This window comes from Plectropomus leopardus, chromosome 16 (assembly GCF_008729295.1).
Source record: "Plectropomus leopardus isolate mb chromosome 16, YSFRI_Pleo_2.0, whole genome shotgun sequence".
NCBI classification, from domain to species: Eukaryota; Metazoa; Chordata; class Actinopteri; order Perciformes; family Serranidae; genus Plectropomus; species Plectropomus leopardus.
The window spans coordinates 21,731,967-21,759,821 of NC_056478.1; the positions used below are offsets into that span (position 1 = coordinate 21,731,967).

Below are 27,855 nucleotides of genomic sequence, written 5' to 3' on the forward strand. Positions count from 1 at the left end.
TTTCCTGTTCCTCTCTATGGACTTTTTGTACTGCAACTCTACCCAGGTTCAGGGGTATGGCATTTACAGGTGGGGAATCCCAGTAATTGGGACTCCAAAAGCGAACACAGAGGATGGGACTTCAAAACTCTGAAATCAGTGTTGGTGTAAAGAGACTGTGTGGACAGGCTGATGGAGATGTGTGTGTGTGTGTGTGTGTGTGTGTGTGTGTGTCTGTGTGACTTTTTAAGTGGTGAAATCATTAATTTACATAAATCCAGACAGTCTGGAGAGAAATTGTTAGACCTCAAGAATGGAGAAAGGGGTAAAGTCCTCATACCTGCTCACAGTATAAAAATGCGTACAAACAGAGTGAGTTTTGGTGCAGGCGTGACGGCTACACTTTCTGCCTTTTTAGATGGAGCAGAGGCTTGCTCTGAAAATGTGAAATGTTTAAAATGCTGGAGACAGTTTAAACCCGTACCTTCACAGTCGGTAGTGCTTGGATGCATTATTTCTGACGGTGCGGTTTCGATCTGGAGAATTAAGTTTTATACTCAGCTGGGGGTCATCCAGATCATGAAATATCAACTGAGGAGTCGAAACATAATCTCAGTTTATTACAATGTGGGTCATGTTGTCATAGTTATTGAAATCAGAAAGTCAGACAAGTCAAGTAACCAAGTCGCCATGTGCAATAATAATGTAACCGACAGAAACAACCATGAAAAACTATGAAAATAAGCCTCAAGTTGTAATAAACAAAAACACAGTCAGGTTGCAAGTGCTTACTAGTCAGCATCAGTCAAAAATAATCAGGAAAAAAAAGATAAAATGACATATTCAGCCATTTTCCACATAACCAGTTTTGATACTTCTTAATATTCTTGATCAAATAAATGTTGCCAAGTATTGAGGCTTGTGTTGATCAGAGTTTGAGAAATTTGAAGTTGTTCCTTGCTGTGTAAACACAAAGCTGTAGGCTTAAACCTGGTAGCATCTATCAGCTGAATACAGGGTACCTAATAATATTTTGAGTCCTACATAAAAGTGATTTCATCTTAACAACTGATATTATGCAGCATCTAGCAGGTGTCTGGATTTACATTAAACAGACTCAGCACCAGGCTGAATGCTTTTTAAGACAAGTCAGTGGGATGTAACAAGTATTAAACATGAATATGCGCATACATATGAATTTTATTACAGTGTTTCAACGTACCTGCTATCCTAAAACTGACGTAGGTGGGGAGTTTCTATTCCAAGACAACACTCGTCACTAACAAGATTGTAACAGCAGGTGTTTTTAATTCAAAAAATCCTGATGGATCCCTGCTTGCCATTTGAAGAGTGTTTTTGACTGAAACACTCCAAAGGCAGCCTTATTTGAGTATGTTTTTCCATCTATAAAGCTGCAGGCAAAGATGTTTGGATGTGCAAAAAATGTATAACATCTGCGACATGTTTATGAATTGTCTGTGTAGTCTTCCTTAATATCTAAATAACGGTCTCAGCTGGACCTGTAGCATGCGACGCCACAGCTCAACACACAGCAGCTGCTCTGTCACTCAAACTACAAAATTACAGTCAACACCCACCTTCATTTTAAGAGGGAATGTTTCAGTGTTGATATTGTTTGTATAGATCGTATGACACCATCCGTTTGTAGGCTGGTCCATTATTTGTGCGCATGTGGATCACAAACCAAAGAAAGTACAGCACTCAAAATGAAATGTATTTGGTTTAAGGTGCTGAAAAAGACTGATTAACTGCTCTTGAATGGTTACATTTTACTTAAACGGTACAGTACATAATGACATCTACTGGTGTTTGTCTTTTTGCAGTGACAGTTAAAGGAGCTCTGTACGATATTTAGAGCATATCTATGTTTCAGAGTATGCAGGCACAAGGCTCTCAACATGGAGGTGGCTGAGCTACAAGCTAACAGTGCTAACACTGTAAACAGTGCTGACCGAGGTATTGGTAATAATAAGGGAAGAACCAGAGGTTTCCCTGAATTTAACCCCCACCCACACACACACACACACGCACACACACAGGGACTCACATGCACTAACATGCTTGCACCGCTGAACCAGCTACCAAAACAAAAAACAGAGAAGCTTGGATTACAACACACACAGAGGGAGCATGACATCTTTCTGTACCCTGGATGCCATCATTTCCCTATATCTTAGTAAATAATACTTGTTTGCTGCTATATAAATGCTCTGAATGTCACATTGATCTCCTTTAATCTCTCATTGCGGTGATAGTTATGCCTTCAGCCCTCTTAAAGAAAACTGACATTTTCAGAAAACTTCTATCTTCCTTCATTTTTTTTTGTTTTTTTGAAGTCAAAAGCACAGTGTATGAACTCATCATTTCATAGCGACCTATTGTAGTTATGACACAAACATTACAGCTGTGTATGGAAGTAAGAAATTTTGCTTTCTTGTCCTTAGTTACATGAGAAAATTAAAACCACTCTCATAACTATTTGAATATAAGGCCAGCAGCCAGTTAGATTAGCCTAAATACTAAATATGTGGGAAACAGCTGGCCCAGTTCTGTCCAAAGACAATAAAAACAGCATCTCTAGAGCTTTTTGATAAGCAAATAAGTGGATTTCCAAACCATTCCTTTAACAGTGATAATTTCTATGAAGAATGTGAGGGAAAATAATATTTTAAGGATATTCTTCCATTTTCTTTCTGTTCTAAGTTCTTAAAGGTATACTATGCAGGAATTGTCAGTTCCTGCGTGTAAACACTTCATTTGAACTTTTTTTATTGTAAGAAGTTACAACTGTTATAACGGATTAGCTGATAGTTTCGCATGCTGACCGTCAGCACCTATCTATCCTACAGAAGGCATGCCAACTCCACATGGCTCTGCAGCCTTTCCTCCCCAGATTCTTTGCCGTTTTGCTGCCATATTTGCATCTTTTTTGTGCTGTCTGCAATTTTCGTAGCTTCCTCCGGGATATGTTCTGCTTCAACCTGGTCTCTACCTTTTTATAAAGTCCCGACTTCACCAGCGGGCTTCCCGGCCAGAAATGTTTTAACTACTGCAAAGTACGAAGAAAATAAGAAAAAACAACTCTATCCTGCATAGTATACCTTTATTTATATAATGTTTTTTTTCTGTCACAAGCACCTCTCGCTCCAAAACACCACTACCTACTGTAAAATCTTGTGCTGTTAATGTCTATAATACAGATATCTTAATAGAGCCAGAAACCTAAAGAGTCTTCAGTAGAATACGATGGTACTGACTCCATTGTCCAATAAGTTGAGATGAATGTCTGCTCTCTGTTACTTGTAACAAATCGACTAAGTCTGTGAAGGGTCACAGCTTATAAAACCTAACATTTTGTCTGTATGGTAAACCTGCATCTGATGCAACTAAAATTTCCACTCAAATTACCCATTTAGGGTTTTATCCCTGCAACCTAACCTAAAGCAAACTGCAATCGACGCAGCTTAAAACATTTCTGTACAAACTTGATCCCAGATGTTTTATTGGATGTCTACACAATTAGTGCCTTTGTAAACCTTCAGATTTCAGATCTGTGGTTTGCTGCTCAAATGGGGAGGAGAATAAACCAATAACTGTTTTATCATTTGACCTGCTTGACATACACTTGATTGTTAAAGCTGCCACGTGTAGAATTTAAAATTTGATGAATTTTAGTACCTCCTAAATCCCTTTTACTGGTAGTGTATTACATCAGTGTAAATCCAGAAAATCTCACAAAGCGCTGATTAAAAGGTGTTCAGAGTTTGAGCATTACTCTGGTCTTTTCCAGGCTCTGCTATTTTTTTTAACTTATTTTTACTCCCCTGTCAAAGGCTCCTTTTTCATTTTATTGACGAGGATGCAGCTGCTGGGAGCGGTGTATTTTTGATGCTTCCTCCCTCTGAAATATGAGTAGCTGAGGCCGTTCTCTTCCCGTCTCCCTGGTTGATGCTTTCCAGAAATTGCACATATTGCACAATAACACTGTTTCTTTCAGCATTTATTCTATCAAAATCAGTCTAGATCTTCTATGTGAAGCAGCTTTAACTTCCAAAACTTTTACCAGCCTTAAAATCAGTCATGTCACATGCAACACAAAACACAGGTTGCACTCCTTACTTGATCAAACAAGTTTTCGACTCTTGATTTTGCGCTTGTTTGTGGTTGTTGTTTGATAAGTCTCTCCCAAAAGTACAACTACCTGATCCTCTTTGAGTTATTACACAGGCACACGGTGCTCCTTGAACAGCAACTCTTCTGTAACTAAATCCAGCACAAGAAAGTACGAAAGGTGCTTTGAATTGAACACCAGCAAATTGTAGCCAATATCGTACCGTTAGCAGTTGAATATTGTGTGATTTCCTACTTTTACGACCCCTCTTTTCTTCTGATTATTGGATGTGTAATGTGGTGATGTCATCTCAGGGTAAATTTGTGGCAAAATGTCTCCTGATTCTCCTGAAATTATCAACACCTTGGAGGGATGAATAATTATGAAAAAAATTGAACACGATTGTAATGTGACACTGTGCTTTTTTTTTTCTATCTACATAAAAAAACTGTTCAAATGTACACAACGTGATGTCGCACCACACCTGCAGCAAATGTCATGGATTGATATTTATGTAAATGTTATGTTTTGGTGCGAGTCTCTAAATCAAACAGCAAGGGCTTCTTTCTAAAGCGGCTGTTTTTGCAACAACTTTGAGCAATCACATGATGAAATCAGTTGTTGGAAGACACCAAATTTTTCTTCTTAAAGTGGCCTCTAAAGACCAGAATGCAGTGCAGCCACAAAGACGTCATGTGTTTTGACTCAAGTGAGTGATTACTGTAATCACAGTCACGCGTCAGTGTTCACTTCACACCCCGGCGTTAGTGGTTGTTAAGAAGCACTCTGGGAAATGTAGGAAGGATGAATGATATTTCATGAGAGTGTCAGATGGGGGGATTTATTCATGAAACATGGTGATTTATATCAAGGTGGTCATGTTCAGTCTAGAAGCCTTTTGCGTCTAACTTTTGCTTGGCTCCCTGAGAAGAAGCCCAAAATGTGTTAAACACAAGTTTTTCTCTGAAAGTCATAATTATTCTCCATTAACTGACCTGTGTTGAAACGTGGGTTTCATCAATTTAATTGTAGCGTGTGAATCAGCCAAGGAAAACACAAGAGAGCCTTCGAGGTCTTAAATATAAAATAATTTTTTACAACATTTGCATTGACATACTGAATATTCAAGTTAATATCCACCTTTTCTAATAAGTGGCTGTAGCTGTTAAATTGGTTTTATTGGAAACTTATTGTGAGTCCAGAAAAGTGAAATGTGTGACTTCATATTTATACTGTATATCATTCATCATAATCATTCATTAAATCACTATAGTGAAATAAAAATATGTTTATGTATTTTGTGGTGCATAAGAAAAAGTTCTTCAGAGAACTTGTGAAGCCTGTGTTGTTGTTACCATCCATCATTAGTCCTGTTCTTTGATCTATGAATGACCATACTACTGTTTCTTTGGACAATTAGTCCCAGTGCTATCATAGTTATTATGCTGATATGAATTTAATAAAGTGATTCCATGCTTTTCAGGTTTGTAGTGAGCTTTTATTGTTCTACATAAAATGAGACGATGCAAGTCTTGACAATGTCGATGATAGAGATAGATCGAGATCCAGAGTAAGAAGAGAAGTAGCTGTCCTAAGGAACAAAAGATTCAACAAGACTGCTTTTGAGGACTGTACCTGAATCAGAACGATGCCAGATGAATCGTACTCTGCGGTTCAATACGAATATTCTACGATTCATTTTGTTTAAGTTAAAAGTTTAAAATACTGAATAGGCTCCACGGGACGTTCAATGTGACAGTGGCATTAACGTAATATGGTAAACAAGCTAACTGCGCTACCAATGGGTCGTAATTATGCAACAACATTTTTTGCCAACACTAGATATCAAACAAAACCCAGAGATTAAGTTGCTGTGAGCTGTAAATTCACCTCTTCTAAGCAGAAGGTCTTTCCTCCTCCGCTGCCTGCATGTCTGCACCTCTGTGCATCAGAGAGAAGCGTGAAAGTCAAGGGCATTCACTCTGAGACTGGAGACCCTCAGCTGACTGAGATTGCTTCGAGTCAAGCAGTCGGTGGGTCCCCAGATTTTGCTGTGAAGTCAGTGCTCTTGACTCTTCTGCTACTCTTTGGTACAGGGACCTAGGAGCTGTGGACATGCAGACAGTGGCACAGAGGGGGAGAGAAGACAGACCCTCTGCTTAGAAGTGTTGAGTGTACAGCTCACAGCAACTTTATACGACACAGTCTTTAGCTTTTCTTTATATGCAGTGTCAGCAACAACTGCCGGTGCACATTTACAGCCATTGTTAACGCTGTTAGCTAGTTTACTATATTACATGAATGCGGCTGTCAAACTGTCATGCTCGGCTCATTCAAACTTTAAAACTTTGTATGGAAAACAAAACAAATGATCAAATATTCATATCAAACAGCCAAATCTGATTCGACTGGCATAATTCTGAGTTGTATACAGCCCAAGGACAGACTGACATGTTGAGCTGATGATGGCGCTAAACCTGAAGACAAAAAGTTTAGGAATCACCAGAGTTATCACCGTTTTATCCTCAGGAAAACATAAATGTCTGTATGAAATTTCAGAGCAGCTCTTCCAATAGTTGTTGAGACATTTTACTCGAAACCACAAATGTGAACCTCATGGTGTGGCTAGAGAGAAAGTCAGAGCAAATTAAAGTAATTAGGATTTATCCTCTGGGGAAAATGAATGTCCGTACAAAATTTCCTGGTAATCTATCCAGCCGATGCTGAGATATTTTGGTATGGACCGACATCAATGTGTAGCCATGTCTTAAGATGGATAACAGGGCTAAATGCATTAAACATAACACTCAAATTATCAGCTATCATCTTCCTTCCCTACCAACCTCAGTGAAACTCAACAAGACACAGCTCTCTCAGCTCAAACTGCAGTCTCTCTCTCTGTCTCTCTGCTGCCCTACTTCTTCTTTCTTTCTTCCTGAATGCATCTCGCTCTGACCTGCATTTAAATGCACCGATCTGCATTTTAGTCTTGAGTATCTACCATGCTTGAGCAGTTCCGGTTTAATTGATCATTACTGCATCAGGATGTGACGGCTTTGATGTAGCAGCGCCTCATGCTGGGAGCTTCAGATGAACCACTGATGATGATAACACTGTTTATATTTTCATACTCCAAGACTTGATTTAAATTCTCACAAACCTCCCTGTGAGACTGAAGAAGTGGGTCATGCAACAATCGTTTCAGCTCTCTGCATCTGCGTGCAGCATGTTTTCTGGTGGTTGGGTATCACTGCTTTGTGAATTTTGCTTATATGCTGCTTACATGTAAATGCAACAGTGATGATAATCCAATTCTAAAATATATTATAATGAAATAGGCTATTTTGCAAGTGAATTTTTCTTTGTAGAATTTGGGGTGTGTCTGTGTGTGTGTTGATGTCACTGATAATGTCTTTGGGCTGTGCGTCCATCCGAATCTGGTGAACACAATATTTCAAGAGTGCCACGAGGGAATCTTCAAATATTGCATATAATAACATCCACTTAGACAAGATGAACTGCTAAGATTTTGATGGTCAGGTTCATATATCAACATCACCATGACCTCGTCTCTCTTATTCTTGGGAACCAAATATCTCAAGAAAATTTCAAGGGAATTTCTTCCAAAATGGCACAAATGTCCACTTGGACTCAAGGAGAAACTGATTAGAGTTTGGTGTTCAAAGGTCACTGTGACCCCACAAAATAAACAAGGCCACTGTGGCAGCACAAAAAACGTTTCTATAATGTACTCTTGAGGTTTTTTTGGTTTCTGGCCCTACAATACTAATCAATATGTTTTGATTAAAGCTGTATAGTCATTGTTGGGTTTGTTTGTTTGGTTTCAAACTCGATATTTTTTGTGTTTAATTTTACACATTTACAAGGTAGATGTATTAGTCATTAAATGTAGTTTAAAAATTAAATCAAAATTTGTCCTTAAATCCTGATACATCTTTTAATGGAAGTGTGTATTTTAATGTTAATTTAATGTCTCCCTAAACTCTGTTCAGTCCATTTAGGAGAACCCCCCAAAAATTAGTCGATCTTATATGGGCACTAAAGCTTTCCAATCAAAGTCAGGATACTATGACTAGTACTGAAAAGCAGCTAAACAGTTCTGGAGCTGGACTACAGCAGATCCGAGCTCAGATTCAATGACTGAATAACCCTCTTTATCAGAGTACCAGTATTTATTTAAAAGCCCTACGAATGGGCGTTGATATGTTCTCTACATAAAGGCCCTCTTTCAGACAGTAATGCAGTGTGCATCACGGTATCTTTCCCTCTCTCTCTTTGCTCTGCGCTCTGGTCTCGTGCTGCCTGTCCAAACGTCTGTTGGGAGATTACAGCAGATTAACATAATCTTGACTGAGAGAGCAAATCCAAGGTGCGCATCACTCTCTCCACAGGAAGGGATGGGACAGATTGACACATCAGAGTCGGACTGTGGGGATCAGCAGCTGCTGACTTGTCTTTCATATTATCACATATGCGAATGAAATCTGTGCTTCTACTGAGTTAAGTAATATTTTTTAACAGAAGATGCCAATTGCTGATTTTTTTGTGATAATTCTTATAAAATAGTGTTTTTTTTCTGCAAAACTGAAGCTGCTCTTAGTTAATTTCTGTGCTTCTGGTCCCTTTGTGTTCTTTTCAGCCCATTGATTCCAGTGAAGCCAGTTCATGAGAAAGACCTGATGTCTCTTTAAATAAAAACATGACCACTGGTTAGTGTGCAGCACATTTCCTACTAGTTCACCATGTGAATAATTTAATGTCCTCGTGCATGCCTGGAGGGAATGTCATTGAATTTGGCAAAAATGTCTACTTTGACCTAAAGATGAACTGATTAGATTTTGGTGGTCATAGGTCAAAGGTCAAGTTCACAGTGTCACCTCTGTCTCATTCTTGTGAATGCGATATTTCAAAAATACCTTAAGGGATTTTTTTTTCTTCCAAATTTGGCACAAATGTCCACGTACACTCAAAATGAAGACATATCAGAATTTGGTGGTCTAAAGTCAAAGGTCACTGCGACCTCACAAAACATGTTTCTGGCCATAACTTCAGACTTCATACACTAACTGTGACAAAATTCAACACAAATATCCAATAAGATAAAATAGTGAAGAGATGACTTTTTAAATCCAGAAGGTCAAAGGGAAACTTCACTGTGGTGTCATAATGTTCTGCAAAAACACTTTTCTGGCTATTATTCAACGTCATAACTGGAACTGAAGGGGAGACATTTGGTCAGACACTGAATTGGTGACACTACTATTAAAACTGCACTGATTTGTATAGATCATCAGGGCTGCCGCGGTAAAGATGTGTGTGAAGCATCCACGTTTTTAAAACATGCAGATTCTTTGCAGCTACATATGAGTCTGGACAGACATGGATGTAAACTGTAACTGCAACTTCACTGGTTTGCAGAGGCATGCGAACACGAGGTAGTAATTTTTATTGCAAAAATAAAAATCCAACCTGAAGGAGCATGTTCGATTCCACATTACATCCTGTGACCTTAAAACTCAAAAGAAAGCCTACTCTTTATTACATATAAATTGAATTAAAATACAACAGAAACATTCGTGAAAAACATGTTGATAACAAAGGAGAAGAAAATAAAAACAATGAATTCCATCCGCAAATGCAATTTACATACACAAAAGAGAATAAGAAGAAGTATAAACTTATTAATTGTGCCCCTTTAAAAGTTTAATAATATGTTATAATAATGTTAGGATCCGCTGCGGTCCCCTTGTGTTTCTCCCTCGTTTCCCTGCCCCCTCCTGTTCTGTATGTGCTGCTCGTTTTCCTCGTGTGTCTTCACCTGCTCATCTGTACACCTGACCGTCATCAGCTCTGATCAGCTCTCTCTCCTGCCTCAGTATTAAACCCGGTCTCACTCTCCACTCTCTGCCAGTTTATTTCTTAGTAGTAAACTGCTCGGCCGACGCCTCGCTCCAAGAATTCATCTTCCTTTTATTGACTGGGATTTTTGTGCCTCACCTTGTTAATCTTGTCTTGAAGCTCTGCCACACCACCTGTCCTCTTCAAGCCTCACCTGGCTTTTTTGAAATGCTCCCCGCCTCGGAAACAAACCTCCCTCACAGACCCGTCACCTGCTGATCCTCACTCAGAATCTCCCTCGTGCACTGTCGGTGTTATAAATAAAACAGATAAACATTTCTTTGGTCTCCTGGTCTGCATTGTGGGTCCTGTTCTGCCTTACACACTGCAGCGTTACAAACAAGGAGTTTGATATTTTTCAACTCAGATTTGTTATTTGATACATTTTGGCCTTTTTTTTTTAAAAAAAACTTGATGCATAATGACAGATTATTGAAAGAAAAGTTATATCATCTATAACCTCCAAATTGTGCTTAACCAAAATCTCTTTTTCATTTCCAATTTTCAGTAAAGGCAAGGTTTTGTTCCAGGAGGATAAGCTGACTTGGGGTTGGATTTACCCTCCAGCTTCAGCTCGCTGGCTTCCACACTGGTCCAGACTGGTAAATGGCTGTGAGGTGACTGCTGTTACAGTAATCTGATTAGTCAGATTAAACCACTGCATGCCACAGTCATTGACAACACTTTCCAGATTCCACATTTAGAAACTCCCTCTGGGGTTTGCGCAAAAAGACTTTGACCTGGAGAATCAAACACTGTGTCAACAAATTCAACAGACATAACACACGTTGATACTATTGTTGTGCAACAATTAAAGAACATTAAGTTTGCAGAAAAGTCTGGTATGCAAGACAAATGAAAATCCTTTATCTGTGTACCTAGAGACTTAATTAATTTAAGTGACAAATTAAGCATTTTGCAGTGTTTTCAGTGGTAGAACTACTACACGTGAATGTGAAATAAAAACAAGAAGACACAGTACATGCTGCACAACTGAGCTCAAAACAGTGACGTTAACCTTTTAACCTTTTTCCCTCAGTCTGGTGTGTGGATCCAAGATAACACCAGTTGATCTCTGGCAGATGTTTCGGTTGATGTGATTGTTATATTTGTGTGTTGAAAGCTTAAGATGATCCAAACCGTGTTGCTTCCCACAGAGACCAAAATGCAGATCCACCCAGGGGTGAGGACACCTATCAAAACATTCCTCACGCGTGCGCTGTCTCCTCAACTATTCACGGGCTTGTAATAACATGTATCCATGTGCAGACGCAGCAGACACACACATAAACACATGCACAAAATCAGAACATGTACAAACGTACTGTTTAAATACAAATGTTTTATTTTCTCTTGTCATACTTTTAGATGACAGACAGGTCAGAGAGCACATAGTGCAACATTTATGTGTGTTTCTGTGAAGCTCGTAGCAAACTCGCTCCACAAGTTTGTTCGTTTCAATCTAACACAGAAACTTAAATCCCTGCCAAACGTTAGGGCTTGTCTGTGACATAAAGCCACAGCTATTTCAACATTATGTCTTTTGTAATAAATGCAGAAAGTACAGATGTACGAATAACAAGCAAAAAGTTGAGATTCGCCTTGAATAAACAGAATATTTGGGATATTTCTCCTGATATGAATCTTAATTTTTAACAAAAATTCAGAAAGACCAGTGAGAAAACCTGTCATTTAAAAATGTGCAGTATTTAAATCAAAGGAGCAAAATGCAGAACACCTTCTTCACAGCATTGTCAAAGACATTAGCAGCTTTAAAGCCAGAGTTCAGGACTCCTCCATAAATCAATGTCCATTACTTTTAAGCCCTCGCCAAATGAGTTTACATAATGCTGATTAAGCCTTTTCGCCGCCAGGGAAAGTTCTCTCTGTATCGCAGTGTACAGAAGTTTTGGTGTCAGGTGTCTGTAGCAGGGACACCAGAAGTGAAGTATGCTTCATCAACCAGCCAGAATAAAAGGAATCTATTTCATCTATTTATTTAAAGGTTTTTTGTTGTTGTCTTGTTTTGTTTGGCACTTCCTTTTGTTTTCTCAATGCTTCATCTGTATGCGTGATTCGGATGTTTTCTTCTCATACTATGTATGTTGACAGTTTCAAATAGAGAATATCATCACATCTCGCGTGCCAAGATGTCTGTCTGCAGATGGTTTTGTTCAGAAAGAATTCAGTCTCACGCAACCGTTCATAACAATGACAGGACTCCTGCAAAGGCTCCCGAGGGCCGAGGCCTGTTCAGCTGCCCCCTTTATAACTGTAGGTAAGTGCAGTGGATAAACAGTGGATAAATTCCTCTCATTCCTCAGACACTCTGCTTGTTTTACTGATTGAAAATAACTATTTACAGACACAAACATTCCAGGGAAAGTAAATGGTGTCTTTGTAAAGTTTACCCAGATATCTGCTCTAGTTTTGGTGTTACAAGATTTCACTTAAAACTCTGTGAACATGTGAAACCTGCAGCAAATAAATACCTCACCTGCCTACATTTTCAATTGACCTGAAGGAATTTTAGTTTCAGTAGTAAGTTTGATGACAAAAGTAAAAAAAAAAAAATGGTGGAAAACATAGAGATAGAAATAATTTAGGTATTTCATAATTGATTTGTCATAACAACCGTCAAATTTAATAAAGTCTGCAGCTTAAACAATGAGTGGTTTAAGCGATTAGTTGACAGAAAACTAATCAGCAACAGTTTGAATAATCAAATAATCATTCTAAGTTTATTATAGCTCAAAATTCCAAAATATTTGCTGTTTGAAAATGACATATTTTGGGCTTCTGGACTGTTGGCAGAAAAAAAAAAAGCAATTTGAAGATGATTTCTCAGTATTTTCTGAAATTTTATAGGTTCAAACATTATGGTTTTTATTACTTTTAATTCATAGTTTCATTCTAAAACAAAATACTGGTTTCTTATAGCAAAAATCCAATCCTGCTTAAACCAGAACTTTAATATCAGTTGTCCCTCCTCTATCACACTGACACATATAAACTTTTAGCATAGCAATAAATAACGGGGGAAGTCTGCTTTATTTTTCCACTTATCCCTATTTCACTCCCACAATCCACCCTGTGTGTGTTTCTGTATGTGTGTGAGTTAAGATAAGCATTTCACCAATCAGCCAAAGAATGTGAAGACTGTCATCTGGGTCCTGTCCAAACACAGAAGTAGTTATTACCAAATCACAACCTCAGCGTCTGTGTTTGTGTCAATCGTAGAGAATGGCCCTGAGAAACAGACGACAGGCCTTATGCTGCAAAACTTTTCAAGCACTTTTAGTGCTGAAGAAAAATGTCCAGTGTTGTAATAAAACCATGAGAGTTTTGCTAGAATTTGGTCATAAAACTCAGTTCGACTTGTCTTAATCAGGCTTTTTTGGTCTTGATGTTCCTACAAAATCAAACATGTTTCATATTATCCTTAATCTTAAGTTTTGGCTCATGCAAATAGTGAAGTTCGACGACGACAACATTGTCAGCAACCGATGGGAGCACTCTCTCCTGGCACCAAACAGAAGCAGCAAACCGGATAGAAAGTTATCGTGGAGGGGACAGAATGTGACCAAGTTTCGGTTCTCTTGTGCTGTGGAAGGGGAGGAAAAACAGGTGACGTTTTGGAGCAAACAAGAGTTGGTGTTTAGTTCATGTATCTGATCCACCAACCAGCACTTATTCCAGTGATAAATCATCATTTTTGACATCCTGATCACTAAAATAGTGCAGCTATCCAACCGAGGCTGGTGACGAGTCGAGGCGACAAAACCCATAATGCAAAGTTTGTACACAAACACAGTTTATCTTTAAATATTCTATTGATGCCGAATAGATTAGAATACTGTTGACATACAATGCATTTTCTCTTGTATTTCTACAGTTGTGCGTTTTTGCGGACATGTAAGGTATTGTGGCGTAACGTTTTTCACCAGGAGCATGATGGGTAATAATCTCAAAAGAAAATAAGTTGCAGTCTTGCAAATAGTGACCCTGCAAGATTCCCAATCATTTGCTAAATCTTATAGCGCATAAGTAAAAACTTTGTCACTTTGTCTAGATGAGAGAAGGTGTCAGACTTAAGTCTTTTAAAAGCATTTCAAGTCTGCTAGAAGGCACAAGTTAGATCCGGGGATGCTGTAGCTCCTCTCTCGATGTCTGTCTTAATAAAGTAATTAAATCAAGTAAAAATCTCACAGGAATCCTGAGCTCATTTTCCACTTTAAAACCGAAAAAAAGAAAATAAGAGAGGGCCACTGCCACCTCCTCCATATTCATAGAAAATGAAGATCTTTTTCTTCATAAGAGTATTAATAAATAATGACAGTGTCTTTTCTGTTGCTTTCTGTCTCTGTTCGAGAATAAAAAAAAAGAAAACACAAAAACTTCAAAACATCCCTCTTCTTCTCCGGCTCCACGTGTAGAGGGCTCATTAAAAACTGCCTCTCTCTGGCACAGCTTCCACAATCACTTGTTCATCCCTGAGACATATGTCTCATTCATTCAAATGTCAACATGTCCTGGATGCTCCATGAAAGCTTTTTACAGGCCTGAGCGACGCACGTCTCTGACAGCAGGCCTAAACACACGGCCAGCAACGACAGGCGTCTACTGCTGTTCAGGATCACTGGAGAGGAGATGGAGAGGAGAGAGAAGGATAAGAAAATTAGAACTGCACACAGACGGTTTTTGTTTTAATATTAGTCAAAGCAAGTCTGAATCATGCAGGGAATGTGCAAACTACGAAAGTTTCACAAATCTAGTGAGAAGTTCATTTTTTAACTTGACATACGATCACCAAGCTCCATCCTGTGACTGACAGGTGGCAATGTGATATCAAAGAGTAAAAATAAAACAGTGAAAAGACTACGTTCACTACATGCTTGCACCTGTCATTAGACACACTGATGCCATTTGTTCATTGCGAGTATGACGCAGAGAAACTCCTCATCACACCATAAATCACTCGACAACATCACGCTGTCAGCTGCTCACAGGCGAGCTGCCGAATACAATGAGCAGATTAATGTTTCCAGAGCTGCTGCTGCTGCTGCTGCTGCTGAAATAATTCTACAAATACAAGAAACACGGAGCAAAACCTTTCTGTTATGTAATGGATTTGTTTTCAGTCTTGGTAGTGAGGAGCACCAGCAGCAGGGGGATTTGTTTGAAACAAAGAGAGTTAGTTGCCACCTGCTGGTACTTCAAAGTGGTATTTGAAGAATGAAATACCAGTACTCTCCTGTGTCTCACAAGGTACACGGGTCAACCTCAGAACAAAGTAATTTTTATAATAAAGTCATATCTTTAAAGCAAAACTATGTCTCACTGGAGAACACCAGAGGAAGATACTGAGAGAATGATCCTCAGACAGCTACATCCTCCCACCTCTGATCGCCTGTGAGTTCGAGGTGAGCACAAACATCTTGATGAGGCCGAAGCAGAGCGGAGAGTAGTCGTGCTCCCAGATGACAGCGGGGATGAGGAGGACCTTGCCGTAGCAGGACAGCAGCAGCGCTCTGAGGAGCAGGCTGGGCTCGAGGGTCCCACCCTGCAGGCGTCCAACCACCACCCAAAGGAACCACAGCACGCCGCCGCAGAACGCTGACAGCTCTGCACCACCAACACAGGCACATCAGACGCAGATAGATGTTTGAATGATAAATTACTTTTTAGTGCAAAAGGTGTTGGATACTTATTTGTAGTCTCTTGTATGGATGCAAGATTCAGTCTTTATCAACAAGAGCAACATTTCGGGGGTTTGTCATTTCTTTTCCTGTATACCGGAGGGTGCTTGACTCCAGGATAAATGATTAGTTGACTCACAGAAAAGAAATCAACAGCAATTTTAAAGTCGTCATTTGTGAAAGCAAAAATGTGAACCATTCTCTGGTTCCAGCCTTTCAAATTAAAAGGATTTGTTGCTTTTCTTTGTTTTATATCATTGTAAATTAAATATCTGGAACTTGGGAAAGGCAATTTCTTTTCTATTTTTACGCCATTTTACAGGGTGAATTATTAATACAAAAAAAGGACCATACAACAATTAATAACTTGTGGGCTGGTCTTCAATTTCTGTTGCATGTAGTTTATATTTTTGACTCTTGACTGTTACAGAATTTATTTTGTGTCTTTTTTGACCATCATGCACGACACCACACATCATGTACAATTCCTTGTATATAAAAACCTACTTGCAATGGTGGAGGAAGTATTCTGATCTTTTACTTGAGTAAAAGTAGCAATAAAAGAGTGTCAAAATACTCGATAACATGTTTAAGTACATTAAAAGTACATGCATATTGGCACCAAAATATACAAGAAGTACTAAATGTAAAAATACTCATTACGCAGAATGGCCCATTTCAGAAAAAAAATATGTATTATATCACAGGATTATAATTAGTGATACATTAATGTGTTTAAACATGGAGCTCATTTTAATTGCTTTATATCCCATAAAAACAGTTCAGAATTTCTCGGTTCTGTGTTATTAATCTGAATCTGCATCTCATGTTGTCAGATAAATGTAGTGAAGCACAAAGTACATAACTGGCTTCCAAAATTATGTGGAGTATAAAATGTAAAAACTCAAGTTAAGTACCTCAAAATTGTACTTGAGTAAATGTACTCAGTCACATTCCAGCACTGACTGAAAGCATCCATATGTTCCCAGTAGGAAGTTAGCTCTGGTTCTCTAACATAGCACACAGTGAGACAAACAGTGCTCTTATAACAGATGTATTAAGGAATTCTGGTTTCATCATCTTACCGAGAGCGGCCAATCCAAACATGTGGTAGAAATCCCATTCCTTGGTGTACCTGATGATGTCAGCGGGGTCACTGCTCTGCTCGGAGCCATGAAGCAGAGACCACCTGAGGTACGCCTCGCACAGCAGGCAGAACACACACAACTTCCAGTGGATCTGGAGAGGCGGAGGGGAAGAGGTACAAAAACACACATGAAGTATACATGTACAACAGTGGTAGAAGAAGTATTCAGATCCTTTATTTAAAGTCATCAAATCTAGAGATACAAGGTTTTCACTATACAGGAAAGGGATGAAAAACTGTAATCAGAAAAGCCACTAAACCCGTCAGATAAATGCAGCGCAGTAAATAGTACAATACTTCCCTTTACAATGTTGTGAAGTGGAACTATAAAGTTGCATTAAATGGAAATATTCAAGTACAAGTGCCTCAAATTTGTACACGAGTGCATTACTTGAGTAAACACATTAAGTTACATTTCACCACTCCTGAGCGCACATACACATGACAGTATCTGTATGAACAATATATGTGGATGTATGGGTGGAGCATCACACCACTTTAATAACTTAAGTGTCACCACAATGTTTATTATGATCGCAGGACATGCACCAATCAACACACAGCTATAACACAAGTTTAAATTGTTTAAACTATCATTGTTTTTTGCACATATGCAAGGAAGTTAGAGTTGGTATGTTATTTATCAGAGTAGAGGGGCTGCTGCGGTGTGACTTCATTTTTTTTATTTTTTATATCATAACCCCTTCCTCTACTCTCCCCTTAGTGACTATGGGAAAATGTATAACCCTTCCTTCAGCATAAATAACCATAATTCAAAGTTTCTTGCTTTGATAAATGGTGTGAGTATAGAAAAAACAAAACATAACTTCCTCCTAAGCGCTTAAACATTTGAAGTACCTCCTCCGTTTCGCACCTCCCCCTCCCCTATGAAAAATTATGAACAGTCCCTTACAGCTGTCTGTGTTACTTACATTCAAGCTTGTGTTGAACAGGATGTGTCTGAACGCCTGCGTCTTACACAGAATAGCATCAATCAGGATGATAACTGGGTCATATTCAATGTATTTGTCCACTGGCTTCTGGCACGACTCCTGGACACACACACACACACACACACACACACACACACACTTTAGCTTTAGAAAGTAGTAATAACATATCTGCAGTCGCTGTAACATCTTTGAGGCAAACCATTTCAGCTAGCATCTTCATCATAATCTGTGAGCCTAATAACTTTAATACAAGATCCAAAAATGTAACGCACACATATGGTTATCTTCAGGATCCCGTTACTGTAATCCCGATGTAACTCCGTTGCTTTTTGGTTACATTCAACACACCTAAAGCCATCTTTCTCCATCATTCGCCCTGAGAAATGCTAACTACAAAACTCAACTAGCATGTGAGCCAATCACAGCGGAAGGGACGAGAGTCCATGCGGTTCCGCCTTCACAATAAAAGAGCTGATAGTCAATCGTTCAACTCAGAGCCCTTTAAGATTTGTTTATTTATTTTATTCTATTTTATTTGTTTATTCTAGTGCACTAGTTCAACTATAGAAGACTATCTAGATATGCACACAGTATATACAATCTATGTTTATACCGTTCCTATTAAAGTCTATGGTTAAGAAACTGATTTATTGCAAGAAAACTATTAAAGTGTTATTCTTTCGTAGTTTCCCTGGTTTACTGCTAAATAGTCGTATTGAAATATAAGCATTTTACTTGAATGATTCCATTTTAATCTACTTTATACTTGTACTTCACTAATCTGAGGGAGACATGTTGTTATTTTCACTCAATTATATTTATTTCACAACATCAGTTACTTTGATCATTTAGATTATTGATACAGAACAGTAATCGTATATAATTAATTGTGGTTGGATCGTTCCTATTATGCAGCAACATATGGGCCCATTTTTAATCTTTTGTCTTTTATTTTGCATTTTAAACAAAGAATGACATGTTTGAATCAGAAAAACGTTGTGGCTAAACAAAAGCACTAAAAAAAAATCTACCCCTGTAAGTAGACTGGTGAATTCCTGTAGAAGTTGATTTATTTGTGCTGGGGACATGGTAATAGGCCCATTTCCCCCCTAAAAAAATATATATATATTGAATATTTTTTCCGTATGTATGTGGCAAATAAAGCAGACCTTGATCTAGATTTATTAATATTTATATTAACAAAGCTAAAATTGTGTAGATTAATGTTCAATTTGAAAATCTCCCGGAAACACTTTTTGACAAATTTGACAGCCGCAGGGTACGCTGGGAACCGTAGTTAAATCGTCCTCTCCGGCTGCGGTCTTCTTCTTCTTCTTCTTCTTCTTCTTCGCCTCCCGGAGCCTTGCGCGTGAGGGGGGCGTGTTCGTTGAACTGCAGCAGCTTCCGCTCTCTGGCGTCACACATGTAGCACAACATGGCCCCTGCCAGCCGGGCTGTTGTTGTGGTAGCGCTCTCACTGTTGTACCTGTGTCGGGCAATCTTCTCCTCCGAGTATTTCTCCACTCTCACTTTGTTCAACAATGAGCTCCACAAGCAGGGATGCAGCTCGCTGTCCGAGTGGGAAGAGTACGCGGCGGACTGCGGTAAAAGTCTCTCTGTTTCTGTTACTTTGCCACGTCCTCCCCGGTTCAACTGTCACCGTGGAGCCGTTTGTAAGCTAACGTTAAGCTAATAACACCAGGCGCTGACAGCCCAGAGGAGATAACTGAGATAAGCTCTTGTTCTTGTTGCTGAGGAGGTTAGACGACGTCTGAAAGCAAAGATAAAACACAGGCAGGAGTAACGCAGGAGCGACAGTATATTCTTCTGTGCCTAACAGTAACGAAACTCAACGAAAAACTCACTCGCAAACTGCATATTTTAGCTTACCCCAACAGTTCATCACCAAACTACATTCATAAAACACATAATTTTGTTTGTAACTCGCTCCACAGCAAAATTACATATTTATCACAGCATAACGGAAACATTTTTGTGAATTTTGCCTACAACTGATGCATCCAGCTGTACAGGTTTTTATCAAATCTCAGTTTCAGGGACACGCTGTTCACCGCTGTTTATGGATAGATAGGAAAAATTAATGTTACAGTGGCTAAGAGCAAAAAATAGGAACAAAAATATACAATACTGTAAATTAATGAGCAAAAAAACCCCATGATAAAATAATATCACAGTGCTTAAGTCACGTTACAGTTGTATTGTGATTTTATAGGGGATATGTGAGTATTGTGATGTCTTATACTGCAATTTATTACCTTCAACTGCACATTTTGTCCCAATTGTAAAACTGTTTTATATAATATAATTAAAGTTTTTATTTATGTTCGTCTCACTTTAGGAAGGTTTTTTTTTTTTGCAGCAAAATATATCTAGTGGACTGAAAAAGCAATTAATTTTGTTATTCCAGCACGGTACTCAAAGTTTAATTTGTATTTGTAATATTAATAATTTGATTTATGTAACTAAAAAATTGTTCTCTGTGTCTCGACACAATATCTCCAGATTCTATACTGTGTTGATTTTTTTTATTCATCCTTAATACTAAGCAACAATATACAATGTTTGTAAACAAAATTGGGCAAATTTTTCCTGTACACAAATTAAGGGTGGGAGACACTGGAGGCCCCCCATTGCAACATTATTACAATACTCAGATCATGCTACAACATTATTGCAAATTTTAAATGTTATGTTTTTGCATTGTGAAAAGACATGTTACAATATTTTGATTTATTACCTCTTTTTTCAGCTTGAAGCTTGTTTTATCTCATAAGATAAAGCTTTCAGTCTTTTCATCTCAGTTCAGTAAGCATCAGTATTTATTGCAGCAACATGTATCTAGTGGACTGAAAAGCAATTGATTTTATTTTTCTGGTAGGCAAAAAAAATTGTATTTGAATCATTAACAATTTATATAATAAAATATTGATACTTGGCATCCATGTATTGATGCAATATTGCCATGCAACTATTGCAATACTATGCTTTATTGATTTTTAACTCATCACTACCATATACATGTGTGAGGTGGAAATAGAGCACGAAGCACAAAATTCAATGCATAATAAATTGTAAAGTTGTGGTGCAGTTATGAATCAGATAATGATAAAAAATTGAGAATCCAGGAGTGATTGCATCTGTTTAAGCCTGTTTGGGGGACGTGTGAGTTGAGGCTTCACCACCTGTCACAGCTGGAACTGGTTGTATGGGGAGGTGGCATGGTGTTTTGGTGGAGTAATGGCAGGTGAACTGGTTGTACAAGATCACATTCTGTTGAGATTACGGCTGCTCGGTTCAATAAATGTGCTGCAGTAAAGTGACGCTCTTTTTAAATCGCCGTCGCAGTGCTCTTGCATGTGTTAGCACAAGCTGAACAGAAGTTTTGACATTTTTTACGTTATGTTACTAGCTCCAAGCCTGCCAGCTCAGCAGGCTCAGTTCAGCTTTCAATACTATTAGAGTTATGTTGTATTTATGTAGTAATGCTATAGAGGCTTAATAAATCAGCTCACGTGTAAACCTTTTTACCACACAATAATAACACAATGCTGACGAAATATAAAAGATGCAGTGTCCACTTTGACGGGATTGTTTTCCATGAAAAATGCATTTCAGAAATCAGCAAGCTTTTGTAAATAGCACGCGAAATACATGCCATTTGCAGTAAAGTGATGAAAACATGAAAAATACAAGTAAAGCCTCTTTAAACAAATAAACGTTTAAATAGAGTTTGGTTTGTTGTTCTCTTTGTAGTGTTGACATTTTTATTTATATGTGCAATGAAAAGCTGTCAAAGAGTCAGTCCACCACCAACTGATTAATGAATTAGTTGTTGCACTGCCTGCTGGTGTGCAGAACTAGGTGGAGTTCTTCAAACTACATTGCTGACATGCCACAGTGAGTTTAGTCAGGTCTGCTCAACATCTCGGACATTTCCTCTTTGACACACAAGAAAGTTTAAATGTGACTTGAAAGACTAATTCCTTGGCAGGATGGGAGTTTGTGAAAATGTTAAATTAAAAAGTGTATTCACATAATGGTCATATGGATATTAACTGTTGTGTTAGTGCCGATAATAAAAGCTCTCAATCTTTTTTTTCTTTTCAGAGTCCTCAATTCTACAGTTGGAAGACCCAGACTGTGAGGAGGGAAGCAACCCGCCCTGCGAGTCAGTTTTCTCACTTAACGCAGAAAAGATCCTGGTGAGATCACACGCAAACACACACACACACACACACACACACACACACGCTAATCAGATCTAGCACAGCCACATTCTGTAACTGTTTCCCTTTAAAAACAAGTTGTGGTTTCTAGTCTTAACAGCTTTTTTTTCTTAGAAGGACAACACTGCACTTTGTGTTAAATTTATGTGCGGCATGCTGTCAATAAACTGAGAAACCCTGGCGAATCTTTCCCTGTAGACTGATTTATTCTAATCTGTTGATGAAACATGAGTCCTTGTTCATGTTGTAGTCCTGACAGTTATGACTCACAGATTTTATTTCTGAGGAAAAACAACAACAATGTTATTGTTTGTATATCAAAGAGATAAATAAGCATATTTATGTAAGCTGAAAAGAACCAACCACCTCTTCTGGTTGACATTTTCAAGTCATGCACTTTTAACAACCAACAATGTCAAGCTCACAATTCTGTATATAAGGTATGATCATGAGATGAGGGGACAGAGTAACCAAAAATGTCCATAAATTGGGGAGACAATGAGGCTCTTTACCCTCGGAGCAGAGGACGAGATCAGCTGCCGTGTAACAGGGACAGTAATGATTGCTGCGTGTTATGCCATTGATATTGTTTAAAAAACGTTCCCAGACACATATGTTATATATCACACTACAGGCAGATGCTGTTGTGTTAAACATCACCCCCCTTTGCTTCCAGAACACCAGCATGCTATCTGAAATCACACACTGGAGCGTCATTATGTTTTCATTGTTTGGGTCTGCATTTTGTTTTCTTTTCATGTGTATGTATGTGTGTAACATGCATGTGTGTAAGTCATAAGTGCACAAACACATATACATATACTTATGAGTTACCATTTGTTACTCCTTGTATTGTATTTTGTAGCTTTTATTTATTCGTGTGGATTGTTTTAGTACGTTTTTGTTTGTTTTGTTCTGTTTTTCTTAACCCTTTGTTGCTGCACAGAGAGGCTGAAATTATGATCGAGGAAAAAAATATGGAATTATGAAACAGCATGCAGAATTAACAATATAAAATGGGATCAGAGAAAATTTTCTACAAATTTTAAAATTACGATAACACAAACCTGTACTGCAGCTACTGTCACTATAGATTATTTGTTCTTCTCATGTACCACCGGGTGACACATCTATTTACATAGTTTTTCATTTAAAAAAAGAAATGTCAGTCATCAATACATGAGCTGTGTGATAGTAAGGTACATGAAATGATATAATGCCAATAAAAAATAAAAGCAAGCAAAACCATCATAATAAAGGGGCTTTTCTTCGTACCTATTGTGGGTCTGTCACAGGGTTGTGGCCACACCCTAAATTCACCTGTACGTCACTGCTGCAAGGTGAGAGCCACTTGAGGCCATCAGAGTGAAGACTGAGCTTGTGTTTGTAATTCAGAGCAGTTTTATCCCCACAAAAGCCTGACAAATGAAAAAAACAAGCATTCAAGAAAATATCTGCCGTAGAAGGTAGAGAGAACAGAAAGAGCTGATGACCCTGTGCCAGCAGTGACTGAGTTTGTCATTATGATGACGTTGCTTCTTGTTATGCAAGGCTATCGGATGATACAAATGCTGCAAGTATTTGTCTTGTCAGTTGTCTTGTCGCTGTTTTGGAAACCCAAAATGCTGCCACAGCAACATTTGCATGCTGTCAAATTTGCATCCCATAATGATGTTTGTCATGCTGCTTTCCCCCATTCGGGATTACACGGTAAACTCAATGTGACACATAGAGAAAGGGAAAGAAAAATAGCCCATTGATGCAATACACAGAATATTTATTACTACACAAGAATTTTGCTTGGCAGTAGTAAGCGCCCTTGACACTTGAAAGGATTGTATTCTCTGTTCTCTGGGGATTAATTTCTCAGTATAACCTTGAGATGCTGGGAAGCTGAATTAAAAGGCCTTTTTAACTTGCCAAAAATGTTCTTGACAAAGGCTTTTATTTACAGACTGTTTTAAGGCTCTACAAATATATTGAATTAGCTTTTTTATTTAGCAAAGTGTCAGAAATAGAGACATGTTTTGAACGTTTCAGTGTTATTCTTTGTTTCAGCTTCATCCTGTCAATCTTTAACGGTCTTCACACAGGAAACCTTTTTTTATCATCGCATGTCAGCATTTTAACCTATACATATTGTTGATTTTGTCTCCATCTCCCACAGAACCAGGCCAAGTTGTTTATAGAACAGAAAAAAATCCCCTTCCCCGTAGATAACCACAACACAAACGAAGAGCTTGGTAAGTTTGCACGTTGTTCTCAATACAAACCTTATTTATAATAAACAGATATATACATACAGTGCTGTGAAAAAGTATTTGCCCCCTAACTGAATTCTTACTTTTTTTGCACCTTTCGTCACTCAGCCATTTCAGATCAAGTAAACTTAAATATAAGTTTATAAGATAACTCACAAGTAAACACAAAATGCAGTTTTAAGTGCCGATTTTATTTATTAAGGGAAAAAAAGCCATCTGAACCTACATGACCCATGTGAAAAAGTAATTGCCCCCTACACCAAATAACAGGTTGAACCACCTTTAGCAGCAACAACTGCAGTCAAGCGTTTGCGATAACTGGCAATGAGTCCTTCACATCGCTGTGGAGGAATTTTGGCCCACTCTTCATTGCAGAATTGTTTTAAATCAGCCACACTGGAGGGTTCCCGAGCATGAACCGCCTTTTTAAGTTCATGCCACAGCATCTCAATTGGGTTCAGGTCTGGACTTTGACTAGGCCACTCCAAAACCCTCATTTTGTTTTTTTTAAGCCATTCAGAAGTGGATTTGCTGGTTTGTTTTGGATCATTGTCCTGCTGCAGAACCCAAGTGCGCTTCAGCTTGAGGTCACGAACTGATGGTCGGACATTCTCCTTCAGGATTTGTTGGTAGAGAGCAGAGTTCATGGTTCCTTCAATCACAGCAGGTCGTCCAGGTCCTGAAGCAGCAAAGCAGCCCCAAACCATGACACAACCACCACCATGTTTCACTGCTGGCGTGATGTTCTTTTTATCAAATGCTGTGTTCATTTTATGCCAGATGTAACGGGATGCACTCCTTCCAAAAAGTTCAACTTTTGTTTCATCAGTCCACAGAATATTTTCCCAAAAGCTTTGGGGATCATCACGATGTTTTTTGGCAAAAGTGAGACGAGACTATATGTTCTTTTTTGTCAGCAGTGGCTTTCGCCTTGGAACTCTGCCATGCATGCCATTTTTGCCTCGTCTCTTTCTTATGGTTGAGTCATGAACACTGACCTTGACTGAGGCAAGTGAGGCCTGCAGTTGTTTAAATGTTGTTCTGGGTTCCTTTGTGACCTCTTGGATCAGTCGTCGCTGTGCTCTTGGGGTACTCTTTGTAGGCCGGCCACTCCTGGGAAGGTTCACCACTGTACCATGCTTTCTCCATTTGTGGATAATGGCTCTCACCGTGGTTCGCTGGAGTCCCAAAGATTTAGAAATGGCTTTGTAACCTTGTCCAGACTGAGACACGTCAATTACTTTTCTTCTGATCTGCTCCTGAATTTCTTTGGATCGCGGCATGATGTCTTGGGTTCAGTATGGCCTACTTCACCCTGTCAGACAGGTTCTTTTTAAGTGATCTCTTTATTTGAAAGGTCTGGCAGCAATCAGGCCTGGGTGTGGCTATGAAATTGAACTCAGTTTTCCACAATAATATGATTACTCACAATTACCTCATCATTTAACAAGGGGGGAAATTATTTTTTCACACAGGATCATGTAGGTTTGGATAGTATTTTTCTCTTAACAAATAAAATCTTCACAGAAAAACCGCATTTTATGTTTACTTGGGTTATCTTTGTTTAATATTTAAATTTGTTTGATGATCTGAAACAGTTGAGTGTGACACATGCAAAAAAGTAAGAAATCAGGAAGGGGGCAAATACTTTTTCACAGCACTGTAACTACCAACAATAACCCTCACTCCTTCTACCACTTAGGAAAACACATCCTTTATTCCCCTCCTATTACCCCACCCCTGTCATTGCAGCTATAGGCTACGTCCTGATAGGCAACGGTCTTTATGATGAAGCCATCAAACACTTCTCACTCTTATTACAGGTGTGTTTGCAACTGGAGAAGCAGATAATTCACTCTTAATGCGTGTTTTTGAAGTTGTGTCACTGTTGCTATTTTGCACCTACTACATCCCTTTAATTTACTACTATTACTACTACTTTCCTTTGTGCTGAAGCCAAAAATATTGTTCTGATATGTGTTGTCTTTGACTAAAGGGCGACCCAGAGCTGGTCAGTGCCATCTATGGGAGAGGGATAGCTTATGGGAAGAAAAGTCTACAGGTAAGTGATGGTTGTGGACTATAACTGCTCTGTTTTGCTATAATGATACCCTGATTTTCTTCTTTATTAGTATATGCTTTCTAATAATAATGTTCATTTTTTTAATGTTCTTTTTTGTCTCTCTGCTTGGAAATTCCCAAAAGTGATATTTGTACTCTGTGGTGCTGTAATTTTTTTGTGCACATGTGATGCACCTTGTAACTCTGGCTGTGAAATGTGCAATAAAAATAAAGTTTACTATCTTACTTGCCATTGAAATACAGTTGACAGGTGCCACATTAATTAGGCGCAGCGACACTTTGCCAGGTCCATAAGAGTATTTGTGATAAACTGCATAATTACAGCTGAGGTAGGCAGAAATGCAAAAAAGGTGGGGAAAAAAGCACAGATCATTAGCCACCTCACCGTCCCTTTGCCTCACTCCTCACCGCTTTCAACTGCTTCTCCAGGATTGAAGTGGGCAGCAGCTCAGGGGATGGACCTTGGGTTGGCGGCTGTAGCGACTCGAATTTGGCCAGCAAACTCCCCATTTGCGGCTGTCATAGTCTGATCCAGCGTAGCTGCTGGCTGTGTTACCTGTCAAATGGTGCGCATCAAGTTTTCACAAAAGGGTTGTGCATGCACATCTGCACTTGCAGATGAGCCAATAGGAACGCCCTCTCTCTGAAATGACCTGTTATTGGACAGAGTCACCCATCACAGGCTAGATTTCCTAAAGCCTGAAAACAGAGCTAAGAGGAGGAGTGGAAGTCAAGTTTTTCTCAGGCTATTAGAATTACATTATGCTCAAAGTTTTTTAAATGATTAATGCCACCAAACTAAACCTGCCGACCCCAGCTTGAAGTTATGGCTAAAGTTTAGTCATCATTGTTGCCCTTGTTACGTATAAAAGGTTTCTTTTTGAAGTAGTATATTTGGATAAAATGTTAGTGCTTATTTATGAGAAACACACCTTTCACTGCTGGGCTTTAGTCAAGGTCTTCAGATTATTCATAGTAGATGACTCATACTTTACAAGTTGCAAAGTGCCGTCTGAGTTTTCCTTATTGATCGACTTCCTTTATTTTCATTTTAGTTTAATGAGTTTACTTCTATTCATGCTTAGTTTTGTGCCAAAATGTTCTCAAAATTAGATTTAAAACAATAGCCCACACTGGTATTTGGCAGCACAGGGAGTTGTTGTCTATATGCATTTTTTGGATGCCTTTGGATTTATTTGTCTCAAAAGGAAAAGGCATCCTGTATTTTGGTGACAGCAGCAATTTCAGGTAAACGCAGAATGACTCAGTGTGTCATTCAATGATTGCAAATTCAATCTCCAGGACTCTGCGGTTATGAGAGCGTGCCCTACAGAAAAAAGGCTGGACAGCTTTTTTGACTTGTTTGTGGCTCTGCTCCTAGTTTTGCTCACCATGTATTAAGCTTTATGTCGACAAAATGTAACTGCCTCTCCTTC

The 27,855-nt window shown here is 38.7% G+C and overlaps 2 protein-coding genes across 3 annotated transcripts in view; one reads left to right on the forward strand and one right to left on the reverse strand.

The window, feature by feature from the left end:
• Positions 1-12,860: 12,860 nt before the first annotated feature.
• arv1 (ARV1 homolog, fatty acid homeostasis modulator) lies at positions 12,861-18,228 on the reverse strand. The gene is made up of 5 exons (XM_042503548.1): positions 18,102-18,228; positions 17,809-17,928; positions 16,815-16,968; positions 15,431-15,655; positions 12,861-14,669 (listed from the first exon to the last, which is right to left on the reverse strand). The coding sequence occupies exons 1-5, from the start codon at positions 18,198-18,200 to the stop codon at positions 14,542-14,544; spliced, it is 726 nt and encodes a 241-aa protein (XP_042359482.1). The 5' UTR covers positions 18,201-18,228; the 3' UTR covers positions 12,861-14,541.
• Positions 18,229-19,237: 1,009 nt separating this feature from the next.
• Positions 19,238-27,855, forward strand: part of ttc13 (tetratricopeptide repeat domain 13) — a 28,639-nt gene continuing 20,021 nt past the window's right edge. For both annotated transcript variants that reach the window (XM_042503669.1, XM_042503670.1), the window contains exons 1-5: positions 19,238-19,433; positions 21,958-22,052; positions 24,244-24,319; positions 26,090-26,160; positions 26,334-26,399. In XM_042503669.1, the coding sequence (XP_042359603.1) occupies positions 19,265-19,433; positions 21,958-22,052; positions 24,244-24,319; positions 26,090-26,160; positions 26,334-26,399 (477 nt within the window). In that variant the 5' untranslated portion in view covers positions 19,238-19,264. The remainder of the gene's footprint in view (positions 19,434-21,957; positions 22,053-24,243; positions 24,320-26,089; positions 26,161-26,333; positions 26,400-27,855) is intronic.

Bases quoted from the DNA above. Each gene is read 5' to 3' on its own strand.
- arv1 (XM_042503548.1), bottom strand. From the start codon at position 18,200: ATGATGGAGAAAGATGGCTTTAGGTGTGTTGAATGTAACCAAAAAGCA. The intron at 16,969-17,808 runs GTAAGTAACACA...CCGCCTCTCCAG, and splicing joins TGTTCAACACAAGCTTGAAT to ATCCACTGGAAGTTGTGTGT. The intron at 15,656-16,814 runs GTAAGATGATGA...TTGGTGGTGCAG, and splicing joins GTTTGGATTGGCCGCTCTCG to AGCTGTCAGCGTTCTGCGGC.